Source organism: Eucalyptus grandis, chromosome 8, assembly GCF_016545825.1.
Source record: "Eucalyptus grandis isolate ANBG69807.140 chromosome 8, ASM1654582v1, whole genome shotgun sequence".
NCBI lineage: Eukaryota > Viridiplantae > Streptophyta > Magnoliopsida > Myrtales > Myrtaceae > Eucalyptus > Eucalyptus grandis.
This window is the reverse complement of record NC_052619.1, coordinates 33,845,165-33,858,687: the sequence shown is the minus strand read 5'-3', so window position 1 is coordinate 33,858,687 and position 13,523 is coordinate 33,845,165. Positions and strand designations below refer to the sequence as shown.

Below are 13,523 nucleotides of genomic sequence, written 5' to 3'. Positions count from 1 at the left end.
TCCGCTGAAGTATCGATAGAATGAAAGAACACATTATATGCTGAATAGTTAATTCCACCTAATCCTTTCGTCCTTTTTATTTTCTTATCTTACATTGTTTTCACGCTCTAAATGGCTATGACATTGCTTAACTTATTGAGTGGCCGAAAATAACTTCAAGAGAACTGATTCATCAAATTGACAAATGACACATTATATGAAAGTTATTGCTTATTGAAAATGCTTCAGCGGCACATTGTCATTAAAAAAAAAAAAAAAAAACGTTTGTATTAAGCAAAAAAATGATGTTTTATTACACCACCTGATGCCGTTTTCCATTCATCTTTATACAAATTTAATTTCTTCTCGTCTACTTGCTAATGTGCCCAGGCATAATTTTATATAAAGGATTTTGTTGTAAGGAGTTTGAATGTTGTTAGTAATATTTGTAAAATTAACATATTTTATATATAATTATACTCGTGGAGAGTTCGCAACTTTAACCAAAGAATTCCCCTGAGAAAAATAGGAGATAAGGAGTTGTAAATTACAAGAAGTTACTAGAGATTGAACTTTAAAGAGACAATGTAAATAAATATACTTGTATTAGTATATTTTCAAATTACAATGGCGATCACTAAATCCATTTAAATACTCAAATCTCGGTTGGGTAAACAAATATATTTTCTTTTGCATTAATTCCAACGCCCCAACGAGGGCTATTTTGGACCATTCAAATTTTAGGGCGAGTCTTAAAGTTATTTAAAATATGGAAACAACACCAACTTTGTCCTTTTTTGAGTTGTCCAACCAATATTCTTAAAAGGGCCACCAAAGAAAAAGCCAAGAAATCAGTGGAATTTCCTATTTGGACCCCTAACGATTCACCCTATTAATGGCTTTGGATAGACCCAAATGAAAAGGAGAGAGAGAGAGAGAGAGAGAGAGAGAGAGAGAGAGAGAGAGTTGTTAACCCTTCAAAAGAGGCACTTTAATCAATTTTTCCGGATTTTCTATCTTTTCGAGAGAGAGAGAGCTTTTAAATCTCAAAAAGAGGCAATTAAAATTTTCCCGGATTTTCCTTCTTTTCTTCACTCATTTTTGGGAGTCATCCCTCCATTCCAGGAAAGCAGGTAAAGAGGCTGGCTAATAAAACTCACAAAATTTCACAGTGACTCTGAACAACATTAAGCAAACCTTACCATTTTCATTGCCCTTCCTCCTCTTTCTTCTCTCCCTCCTCCTCCCCCCCGTCCCTGTCGCCTATATATACCGCCGCATGCACCCCGCAGGCGGCAAGAACCGTCGCCGAGATTCCGGACACACAGCCCCTTCTCTTTCGTTTCGACTCCAGGCGACACAGAAAGAGAGAGCGGCTCCCCCGAAATGTGCGGAACAGAGAACACCACCCTGCCCAGCAGACGCCCCGCCGCCTCCAATGGAACCGCCCGGTCCGCCCCCTCGCCGGACACCTCCTCCGTGATCAACCTCGACCAGTAAGTCGTCCCTCGATCCTGAGCACGTCGTCCTCGTCGTCGGATTACGGCCCCGGACCTTCCCCGCGTCCCGCATTAAGCTCGCGCCGCTTCGACACTAGACTGCACCCGAGTCGAACTAGAACTGACAGCGACGGGGAGAAAGAACAAATCTATTTAGATTCAGGGGCGACGATCCGTTCCGGAAATTTAAGTTTTTTTTGCCAATTTTGAATCTCTCTTCTTTTTTCTTTTTAAAAGTTATTTGTTATTTTTTTCGCGATAGGGGCGATCCGACAATGTACGAGGCTTACTGGAGAGCGATGGGAGACAGGTGCTCCCTGACGATCTCCGGGAGCGATGCGATGAGCTACCTCAGCAACCCGAAGGGCACGTGCTGGTTCCTGCTGCCGGAGCTCGAGAAATCCATCCGGAGGATCCACGGGCTGGTCGGGAACGCTGCCGCGGAGGCCGAGGACGGCTGCTACATCGTGGTCGGGACCGGCTCGACGCAGCTCGTTAACGCGGCCCTCTATGCCCTCTGCCCACGGGACCAGCCCGAGCCCACCAGCGTGGTGTGTGCCGCGCCCTACTACTCGGTAAGTCCCCCCCCGCCGTCCCCTGGACGAGCTCATCTATGCCGTATCAACACGGGTGCGTCGCATCACGGTTCCGGCTTCCCCGGCTCCCCCCTGACAACGGTCGCCGGTCTCATCAATGTTGCCAAGTATAGTAAATCATTCATGCGCCGTCGAATCTTAAAAGGTCAAGATTTAACCGCGCCACCCAAAATTTGATTTCTACATCGATTTTCACATGATTTTTTAATTAGCCGCCGCATAGCCGCCGCCCGCACTTTCAATTTATTTTCATTTTCTTTTTATACATCACAAAATTGACATTGAACACGATTTTTCTCTTTTTCCTCCTTTTCTGCCCTTCACTTCTTCTTTTCTTCTCTTTCTTTGGCCACTTTAGAACTTCTTCATTCAGTTTCCTACCCCCCCCCGGCCATCTTGCCTTCATTTGGCGAAAAAGATGAAGACCCAATTTCGTATTTCCTCCAAATTCATTTTTTTTTTTTTTTTTTGTCTTCCGGGTTTTTATTCCCTTTTATTTTTCGAAAAAGTCAACTGAACGTGGGATGTGTCAGCACGGGCTACTGCGAGTAGTGGCGCAACGCAGCGTGTCGGTTGCATGGTTCAGTCGGCTCGTGGGCCGGTCTGAGGTTCGCCGGAGGACTCGCCGCCACGCCTGTCAGCTTCGGCCAACTGCCCGACACTTTGAACTGAGTGCGGTCCCGTTGCCCTCGAATGCTGTTGCTTTTCCTTTTCTTTTCTCTCTGGTTTTTCTCTCTCTCTCTTCCCTTTCCTTCTGTCTTTACAAATTTTTGGGGTCGCCCGACGCTTTATAGGCTGTATGCAGCAGAAAAGGGGAAGATCCACATCATCAATGGCGGAGATCTCAGTTAATAATTAGAAATTAAGGAGAAAGCGGGGGGGAGAGGGAGGATCAAAAGTGAGTGGCGATGGTGGGCACAGGAGCAGCATAGGTGGGAAGTAAAATGCAAAATGAGAAAAGATCGATCTTTTCGAAAGGCCCATGATTGTCCTAATTGAAAAAGACCAGCAGATTCTCCATCAGTGGTGTGACCTTTGTGCTGCCGCTGCGGCTGTAGTTAGATTAAATGTGTATCCAACTGACGCTGACACGTCAAGTGGCTCTCTCTTTGCCATTGTTGCTTTGGAGGGTGGTTTTTTTTATCTCCCCTTTCTCCCTTCGTTCGACGTTTGTCTCGGTAGTTTTGTTTTGGCATCCGTCCAATGAAGCCTAGGTAAGTGACCAACCTCGGCCGTGTCACCACCTACAGAGAAGTTAGTGGCCGTGAACATGGAACGCTGGTGAGCAATCCTGACTTTGAAACTATGGTATGATGTGATATGTTTGCATTGGTGCAAGAGTCATTGAAAGGGATGCCACTATGTTGAGCAGGATCAGTGTTTCGCTTTGAATTATAGGTTTTTTTTTTCTTTTGTACCTTCGATAGTTGTTTGACTTTGACTGAGCCAGGGAAGACCCAGATCTCAAAAATTAATTGCCTGGACAGGAGGGGCAAGAAACAACGCATATGCTAGACAAGGGGGACAGACATGTTTTCCTCAAAACCAGTACCAACGATGTTTCTAAGAGGAACAAACATGCATGCACACGCCATAATCTAGGCAAGCCCATTCATGGTGGTGCGGTAACATGGTCACGTGGAGTTTGGTCCCCCATGATAACCCATGAAACCAGACAGGAAAGAGTGGCCTGGTTAGCTTATTGATGCAGTCTGGAGTCACGCTTTTAATCAATCAAGAAAAAAAGGACGAGAGTATTTTAAGAGCAGAAGGATTTTCTTTTTCCTTTGTCGACGTTTCGTGATCTGATAGGATAGAATATGAAGTCAAGATCGGACCCAAATCAATGAACTCTCAGTCTTTCAATGATGGCCTCTGCATTTCCAATGCCGAGAAGAGTCCTTTCAGAGTCTCAGATTTTGAGGGAAGAGAGAATTCTTCACATTGCTGGAATTAATATTGGGCACTTTCTTTTTGCTTATAATTTAATATGTTCTTGTCCTCCGTCTGTATTCAGGTGCATGCATGTCCTGGTGCGTAACATTAATCGTCGATCTGCACTCTATTTACATTTCATCATAAGCTAACACAAGGGTTGGCTCAGTAGGTAGGAGTGTGCACTCTATATTGGGGCACTCGGTTTTGCTTTATGTCTTACCATCTTAACCCCTTCAATGATCTAACAGCAGTAGCATTAAATTGGGTACAAAATCACGACGGTGCACCATCATACAAAAAATGTATGAAAATGACCAACAACTTCAATACACATATAGATACACTCGACTTTGAGGTTTTAAATCTTTGTCCTTGTTGCAGTGCTATCAAGAGGTTGTAGAGCTCCTTCAATCCAAACTCTACAAATGGGAGGGAGACGCGCACAAATTCAACAAGGACGAGCCTTTCATCGAGATTGTCACTACGCCGAACAACCCTGATGGCTCGATCCGCGAGCCTGTTGTGAACCGCCCAAACGGGAAGGTCGTGTACGACCTGGCCTATTATTGGCCGCACTTCACACCGATTACTCATCAAGCTGACTATGACATCATGCTGTTCACCTTCTCAAAGTGCAGCGGCCATGCCGGTTCTCGAATTGGGTAAGCCTGGCCTCCCCTGCGACACTAGCTGATAAATTGGAGGTTGTAATGAGAATTTTGAATCTCCAGGTGTTGCTAAACCAGAGAATTTTGTGAAAAGTCAATATCATCTAGGCCTACCATGACAGTCTTTCGAGAAATACAGCTTTGACCGGCTTTTGTCAAGTCCATGGAAACCTGGATTGATCTTTCGCTGATTTTTTCTCTCTTTTGTGATCGGTCGTGTCGTTTTGCTCCTTCAAAAGTTGGGCTATTGTCAAGGACAAAGAAGTGGCTGCAAAGATGACCAAGTTTGTGGAAGTGATCTCGATCGGCGTGTCCAAGGACTCCCAACTTCGAGCTGCCAAGATATTAGGGACAATATGTGACGACTGCCAAACATTGGGCACCAACACTAAGTCAGAGAACTTCTTTAATCACGCAAGGCGCCTCATGACCGAGAGGTGGGAAAAGCTGCACGAAGCCGTCAAGCGCAGTGAGAGCTTCAGCCTTCCCAAGTACCCCAAAAATTACTGCCGCTTCTCAGACGAGTTTTTTGAGACTCATCCAGGTAGTCACTAACATCCACCCTCCATACCCATTCGCAATTAGTCAGAATTTAAATAGTAAGTTGCGTGTTAATCATTTCGGTAGTTACTCCGGAAGTTGAAAACAATACTAGCATTGTCAGATTGAGCCTCGGAATTCTTTTCTGTGCTACATTGTGAAGCAGCAATTAGAGAACGATTGTTCTCCTCCGAAAAATGTTTTCTCAGTTCGACAACATTGAGAAATAGAGGCACAAATCTTATGCACGCATGCATACTCTGTCATTGTTAGAACAAGAAATCTCATAAGTCAGGTATGGACTTAATTTGTTAGACAACTCTGCTATTTAATGGCTAAAAGAAAAGAGTGAACGAAGCGAGGTTCCTTGTTAGGCTTCCTCATTTTCTGGTATTCTGTGCAGCATTTGCGTGGCTGAAATGCAACGACAAAGTGAAGGACTGTGAAAGCTTGCTGAAAGCACACAAGATATTGGCAAGGAGTGGGAGCCGCTTTGGGGCAGATCCAGCGTATGTCAGGCTTAGCTTGCTGGGCAGGGAAGAAGTATTCAACATCTTCCTGGAGAGGCTATCCACCATCAAAATTGGAATCAGCAACGGGAATGGGCATCACATATAAATTAGATCTATAGTGGGTACTATAGTTAAATAAATAATGGGAACAGGTGACAAACTCAAGTTGATATAGACAGAAAATTTTGTTGCAGCCTCTAGTTTCTAATCATGTAACCCCGAGGTGATAGTTTGAATGGCCTACTCTATCATCCATCTGGTGGTTTAGGCTAATACTTTATCTTCAGATCCATGTAATCCGCCTTCAAAAACTTTCAGTTCGTTAATACAAGTCAATTATTTCCAATTGAACTTGAGGATATCATTTTTCAAGAGTTAAGGCCAAGGTATACACTGCAAATATGGATTTAATCATTGGCAACACTGGTTAGTCCATAAGCAACAATTTTGCAGCTTTTCACGACACATGAACTGCATATGTATGAGATATTCAGATTTTAAATTGCGGGCAACATGACCACAAATTTGATGCAGGTTCTAATCAACTTAAAACTAGACCATTAAAAGCGTAACGATTCTTACTTCGTGTCTTATCTACTATTGTATATCTTCTCTAGATAATATTTTTCTTTCTTTCCTTGCAGTCTCTCTAATCAATTTCTTCACGAGTCTCTAGCTATGCCCGAACCAACCTGCCTCAAGGTCGAATGTCTAGTCTACTCGGACCGGATGTCTTTTGGGGGGGGGGGGCTCGGTAGGGTTTCTATGAGCAGTTTCCCAGTATATTTGAGCGTTTGGGTCTTGGTTTCGTGTGTTAGCTGTCATAACACGGAGTGACAGCGCCCTAAACACGGCGAGGTAGGGTTTCTATGAGCAGTTTCCCAGTATATTTGAGCGTTTGGGTCTTGGTTTCGTGTGTTAGCTGTCATAACACAGGGAGTGACAGCGCCCTAAACACGGCGAGACTGGGTATAACTGAGGCATGGCTTGAGTGAGACTGCGTGATGTTTATCTGCAGATTTCTAAAGGAATCCATGCTGTCTCTCCCTGTGGAGTAGTTTGTATTGTATGAACTATGAACCATACCGCTTAAGTTTGCTTCCATTCGTTCGTTCACTATTCATTACTTTGATGAAATTGTGCATGTTTCCACTTTGCGTCCTCTCTGTTTTCATAACAGTTCTCCCGGTCTAAACTCAGACAGCCATGGATCAAGTGTACCACAGACATCGATGATGGTGGCACTAACAAAAGCCTCGCACGATTGCATCGTTATGCCTGTGTCCAGTCCATGTACTTAGCTCATGGAAGAGCTTCCTTGGTAAGGGCTACCGGAAGAAACCTCGTACACTCAGTATACGAATACTGTGGTGGACAAAACTTATGCAGAATTTGATGTTGCCTAGTGGAAGTTAGTTCCGGCCTCACCATTTGTGCATACGTAACTACCTGTATCAAGGAGGATGAGTCTGCACAATGCATAAGCATGAATCTAACTTCGCTTCATTTAGTTTGTTGAAGGCATAAATACAGTGCAAATGCCAAAACTTGGCACGAGGACGACAAAAGTTTCGAAATGTACATTTGAATTTTAATATAAATATAAATTAAATTAAAACGCCAACTCCGGTGAAGGGTACCGGAAATCCTCCGTGACTTATTTTTAATAATATAAGTTGCCTACATGGCTCGCCAGAGAGTTGAGTCAAGAAAGAAGAACCAAAACGATATTATTTTGCCTCTTATTTGAATTTTAATATAAATATAAATTAAATTAAATTTAAAACTAATTTTAATAATAATAAAAAGATTGCAGAATGGCTATGCAAGCGCTCACCACTATATCCTAGGGGGAGGGTCAGTCGGGGTTGCCGGGCCCTAACTAGGGGGCCAGTGATCCTGGTCGACTAGCAACAAGAGCTTACAAGCACTTGTCCAAATCCAGAAGAGGGTCACGGCCCAACCCCAAATCCAAGCAAGGGTCATCAGCCCTTAGCCCAACCGAGCCCTTGCCCGGTTGGGCTAAGGGCTGTTGCTAGTTGGGGGTCACCCTAGCAAGGCGGCAGCCCTTGGCCGAATTTGAGGGAGGATCGCGACCCTCAACCACCCCGACCAACCCTCCTTCCACTATTGCCAGCCCTTCCCGACGACAGTAGGGAGGCAATAGCAAGGGCTTGCACAACCCTCATCGTTATGCAATCTCCTTTTTTATTTTTATAAATAACTTAGTCTTAAATTTAATTTAATTAATATTTATTTTAAATTCAAATTCGAGACAAAATGACATTGTTTTCAACTTACTAGCCATGTCACCAGTACAAAACGGCATCGTTTCGACTTGTCTAGCCATGTCGGCGTGCAAAACACATCGTACATTTTTTGCGTCATTTGCACTTGTCTTGTTGAAAAAAACACAAGGTCGGTATTTTTGCTAGAATCTCTCGTCTTTGACACTTAATGATTCATTTTGCTCCAATTTTAATATTTAAGTGTACATTTCCAAACTTTCGGCAATTAAGTATGCCCCATGCCAAGTTTTAGCAGTCCAGTGTCTGCACCTCATTTGTTGAATAAATTGTTGAAAGACATTTCACAGAAAAAATATAATGCGGTACTGTTGCTTACTTCCGGTTTCAGATTTCAAAATGTACTGAATTCTTAGGGAAATCTATTTCCATGTCACACTTGGTAGATTTTGAGTGCCATGAATCAGAATCACACCATGTCCAAGAAAGGGGAAGGTGACAGAAGGCTGAAGTAGTTAGATGTTATCTTCCGTTGAAAATGCCGCTAAAAACCTGGCCATTTCCTCCCAAAGATGCTTCCCACTCTGTTGAGGACATCAAGATTCGAGACAGTGTCACTACGATCTCCCGCATTTCCGGTCTGTCCACGGCATCCTCGCTCAGACACCATTCTGCAATTTCTGCCATCTACATAATGCAGACAGATCCTCAATCATCGACATAGATAGCGTGTGATGTGAATAGAGTAACGGATGAGATCGATTTGGATCGGGACGCGAACCTTGTACATGTCCTCCATTGGATAGCTACCTCGAAGAGTTCCATCCACCACAGCTTCTAGTGCTGCTTCTGGATCTTTGTGTCGGAAAATTTTATTCATCTGTCATGTTAAGGAAGCAACACTTAGTTCTCTTGAAGCTTGACTCCACATTTAACTTCAAAATTCCAGGCACTTACAACAAACTTCATGCGGTTTTAGTTGAGTGAAGTTGGGAGCCATCTCGGTTAACTTATATCTTAATAAACCTAAATTAAACCTCATTCAGGTTGGCGGGAAATCGATTTTTTTTTTTTTTTTTCGGTTAAATTAACTTTAATGTTTTTATTGTCCCATTCACTTATGGAAGATTGATCAGAGATTGAAGTATAGATGAACTGACAACTGTGATTAAGGATTTCAATTTGGTGGGCTCTTGGTTGTCGCGGATAAGTGCACGTTGGCCGGTTATTAGCTCTGCTAGAACCACTCCAAATGCAAAGACGTCAGCCTTTGGAGTCACCTGCAGCTCCTTCACAGATCTTTTTTTTTTTTTTTTTTTGAGGTAAAGAAAGCAAAAAAGATCAGAGATGGTATATTGAATCAAAAAAAGAAAAAAGAAAAAAGATCAGAGATGGTATGTGCGGATTTCAGTCAAATAAACAAAAACCTTGCTCTGAGCAGAAAAGGGAAGGAAAGCAAATTTCATATTGACATAGTGAAGAGAAGATCGAGCAGCTTACTCAGGAGGAAGGTAGCCCGGCGTTCCTACAAGTTGTGTAGCTATGAGATCCTCTTCATTGCTTCGACCAACAAACTTTGCCAACCCGAAATCTGCTACCTGTTCAACATGGTAGCTTATTGTACAGGGAAGTGGATTAAGTAAGTCATTTTGATATTTTTTAAGACCACCCAAGGTAGGTTTTTTGGTTGTCCGAGAGCAGGACCAGCAACGAAAATGCCCTAGTGGGACTGCACTATTCATGCACATCCGTTGTCAAGCTTCTTTTCAAAATTTCCTGCCCCATGAGCAGAAAGTTGGCATCTTCTGGTCTTTGCTCAATTTACGAAAAAGAATACATTTGAGAAGTAAAAGAAGTCAATTCAAAACATTATGCTCATGGTTCTGAAGTTTAAGCTAGCATACAAGATGATGAAAGGAAGTGACAATACTTGCGATTGCAGTTGACGATATTGGGTACAAAGAAATGCGGTCTCTGTATGTTTATTGGGATGATGGATGTGTGAAGCTAGAAATTGAACAGTACCTTCGCTCGGAGCCCCTCATCAAGCAGAATATTGCTCGTCTTTATGTCACGGTGCACATAACGATCCTTTGTGTGGTCATGGATGTACTCGAGACCTTTTGCGGCATCCAATGCTATTTGTGTTCTTGCTGTCCAAGACAGGGGCTGCCTACCTGGTTTAGGAATGAACTTGTTGAGGATGTCGCTATAAACTCGGGTTTTTTTATAGTAACAATTTTGCTTTCAGATTCTTCTGTTGAAGTTTCTTATTTTGCCGTACTACAATTGAGTGCAAGATTTTCGGAATTAGCTAGGTCTTATGCATGCCACAATTGATCCATTGCCTTTTCTCTGTAGAGTTTAGTTTCTCAATCTGTAGTTTTGATCTCCATTTCATAGACAATAATCAAATTCCTCAAATGAAGTGCAGCCATAAGGTGCAACTCTGCCTGACATGTAGTTGGGCGAGCTACAGCACCAAGTTGACACGATATACCTGACCCTGGAGATTTCTCAGAAGATGCAGTAGACATGAAATTATACGATGTAAAGAAGAATGGATATAGTGAAGGTAGACTACCAAACTTCCTCAGATGATATCTCTGCATATATCAAATTCTACAAAAGACAACAAATAGCAATTGTCAAGCTCAAAGACAGAACGAACTGAATTTCCGTACCTCTAAGCAAAGGATCGTGCAGGTGATCACTAAGCGCCCCATTCTGAACATATTCATAAACCAAGTAGAGGTGGTCTTCTCCACTGGCATATCCTAGCAGCTCCACCTAAAAAGCAAAACACTGGAGGGTCATTCTCCTGGCAGGTTCACGCATACTCTTGGAGTACGATTAAAGTTTCAGACGTTTTCTTACCACATTGATGTGGTGGATCTTGCACAAGACTTTGAGCTCAGCGAAGAACTCCTTGGACTTGCTAGATCTCATCTTCTTTATGGCCACCTCCTGAATTATTGCCAAACCAACAGATTCGAGAAAATAGTTTGAAGAAAGAATCTTCCGAATGGCACAATAAGAGGGGGAGGGAGGGGAAATAGACTGGGTACCTGTTCACCTAAAACTCCAAAGTACACGCTCCCGTATCCACCCTCCCCAATCTTCTTCGTCTCATCGAAGTTACTAGTAGCGATCTCAATGTCCTCAAGGCTGTATATCAGAGGCCTTTCTGATTCAAAAATCGGGATGTCTGTACATGGAAATTCAGTATGACCAACTTCGGTAAGTGGAAAGAAGAATAGGTTAATCAAAACTCACCATAATTTTCATATCTAACCTTCCTTGTTTTCCTTATGCAGATACTGGTTATGGAAGGAATGGGCCTTGTTAGCGCTCAGGGTTTTGGATACAGCTTTTGGGTCTTCGTCACCGTCTTGGCATGACAGTTTTCTTCCAAGAATGAAGATCAATGCTAGCACCAAAATCAGCAAGACAGCCGATAATGTGCCAACAACTATGGTCCACTTGTGCTTTATCCCTATTATTGGATAGAGAAAGGATTGTCATCAATATCGTATGAAACTAATTTCTTAATGTTCCACTTCCTGCACGAATGAACTTGTCGAATTCTTGTCCTTCTATGCAAAATGTAGTGATATCAGCCAAAATCTATCTAATGGACATGAAGTTAAGATGATCAGGGCTAATCAGTCGGAATTAGGAGAAATCAATCAGTAAGGTGAACAAGATATGAAGGAACTTTAAACTATGTAAGCAATTTAGACATCTGTATCTTTTATTAAGAAAGAAAAGAAAGTGTGTCGAGGTTTCTCGACGACAACGCAAGTTCAAAACACAAAGAAAGCAGACGAGACAAGCGAGATGTGGCTGAGAAAGAAGGAACTAGCCACAGTTCATCCATAATTCACTGAGCTCATCGAAGTTCATCCATAATTCTGAGCTCGCCGAATCATGGAATCACCATGCCGTGAAGAGAAGTTAGAGTGATGGACCTTTCTTAGGCAATGGGATTCCGTTATTCTCCATAGGCACAAACAATACCCAACCCAGGCCTATGGAGTCAGAGTTCTGTATTAGGTTCGGGTTCATGCTCTGGATGCTGCTCAGTTCAGCAGATAACAGGTTGGCGATATCAGTCAGCGTGTCGTCCTGCTGAACCGTGTACGTCACCACGGTCTGAGAGTCTTTCTTCACACACCCGCATGGAAGATACATGGGGACCGAGGCATTCGGGATGAAATTCTTTGCTTCATCTCCAACACTCCAAGCTTGCCCGCTGTAGACCCGCGCCGAGACGTTGACGAAGATGTCGCCTTGTTCGACCTTGTAGGACGTGTTGTGGAAGTAGGCGGTGGTGTTCCCAGCACTCTGGCAAGAGCAGGGCACGCTGATGAGGTAGTCTCGTCGGTTCCCGTGCTTGATGGGTTTGATCTGGGAGGGGTTCACCGAGTAGTAGGCGGCAATCTGATCCTCCTGGAGGCCGACGTCGTAATGGTACAGGAAGGCATTGCAGGTTTTGATCTGGTCAGAGCAGTTGAAAGGATACATTTCAGTCTCTTTGATGGACACTTGGTAGGCCAAAGCCGTTGTCGCCAAATAGTCCAGCAGAATCAGAAGGCCAGGGAGAAGATTGCCAAGGGCCATCAGTGGTGGATGAGGCGTGATTCGGGCTTCAGGCGAAAGAACAATGGATGGAGGAGCGTTGAAGGATTGCCTGCTTTTCTTGTCATTACATGTCTGGTAAGGCCTTCAAAGGAGCAAAGCAGTTGCTCACCACGGTTGGCATGGAGATTGCAAAGCAACCACTTCTTTGTTATAGGCTCTACAACTTGCTGAAAGTTTTGTAGATAACAATGTTGTTTGGCTTTTCCTCGTCGCAGTCCTCGAAAGAGTCTTTTTGTCTGCCACATCCTAAATAAAAATTCTGAGTTTTCCTTTCCGGCGATGCTTACAACTTGCTGATGAACACAACGCAACACTTTGTTTAAATCTGTATCTCCTGAGCGGCTGATGTTTTCAATTCAGAAACAGCTTGGATTTGCTGGTCCTGTGGAAGGCACTCCTTTTCCTTTTTTAATAACAGCTGGAATGACTGTTGTGCTGTGAATGTGGTGAAATCGGCGCACGCCCGCTATTTGGCTGTTGGCGGATTCTCTCCTCGGACAAGTTAGGACGGATTCGATTCGAAACGCTACTGGTATGGTACCTCCATGATGCATGTGAACCTTGAGATCCACAATTCTCCATATGGTTTGCAAAGGACGTATTAAGTGAGCTGTGGCCGCTACTGTACATTATCAACACCCGAACCTCCGGAGTGTTAAAACTTTGCACGGGCGGAAGTACTAAAAGTAGGTACACTTAAATACCAAAATCGGAATAAAATGAATCGATTAAATGTCAATGGCGAGAAAATCCGCCTACAATGCTAACATGATATTTTTCCGACAAAACAAATGCAAAACGATGTCATTTTGTATGCTAATGTGGCTAGATAAATAAATAAATAAATAAAATGACATTGTTTTGCCTCTTTTTGGAATTTTAATATAAATATTAATTAAAT

General features: G+C 43.2%; 2 protein-coding genes across 2 annotated transcripts; one reads left to right on the top strand and one right to left on the bottom strand.

The window, feature by feature from the left end:
• The first annotated feature begins 1,153 nt into the window (after positions 1–1,153).
• Positions 1,154–6,083, top strand: LOC104414154 (L-tryptophan--pyruvate aminotransferase 1). The gene is made up of 5 exons (XM_010025180.3): positions 1,154–1,475; positions 1,741–2,053; positions 4,394–4,674; positions 4,920–5,224; positions 5,624–6,083. Exons 1-5 carry the CDS (start codon positions 1,366–1,368, stop codon positions 5,836–5,838), a joined length of 1,224 nt encoding a protein of 407 aa, XP_010023482.1. The 5' UTR covers positions 1,154–1,365; the 3' UTR covers positions 5,839–6,083.
• A 2,417-nt stretch (positions 6,084–8,500) lies between these two features.
• Positions 8,501–12,601, bottom strand: LOC104417022 (lysM domain receptor-like kinase 3). Its single transcript, XM_010028349.1, has 10 exons — positions 11,950–12,601; positions 11,274–11,474; positions 11,047–11,186; positions 10,856–10,945; positions 10,663–10,768; positions 10,004–10,155; positions 9,479–9,576; positions 9,139–9,277; positions 8,760–8,858; positions 8,501–8,665 (listed from the first exon to the last, which is right to left on the bottom strand). Exons 1-10 carry the CDS (start codon positions 12,599–12,601, stop codon positions 8,501–8,503), a joined length of 1,842 nt encoding a protein of 613 aa, XP_010026651.1.
• Between the last annotated feature and the right edge of the window lie 922 nt (positions 12,602–13,523).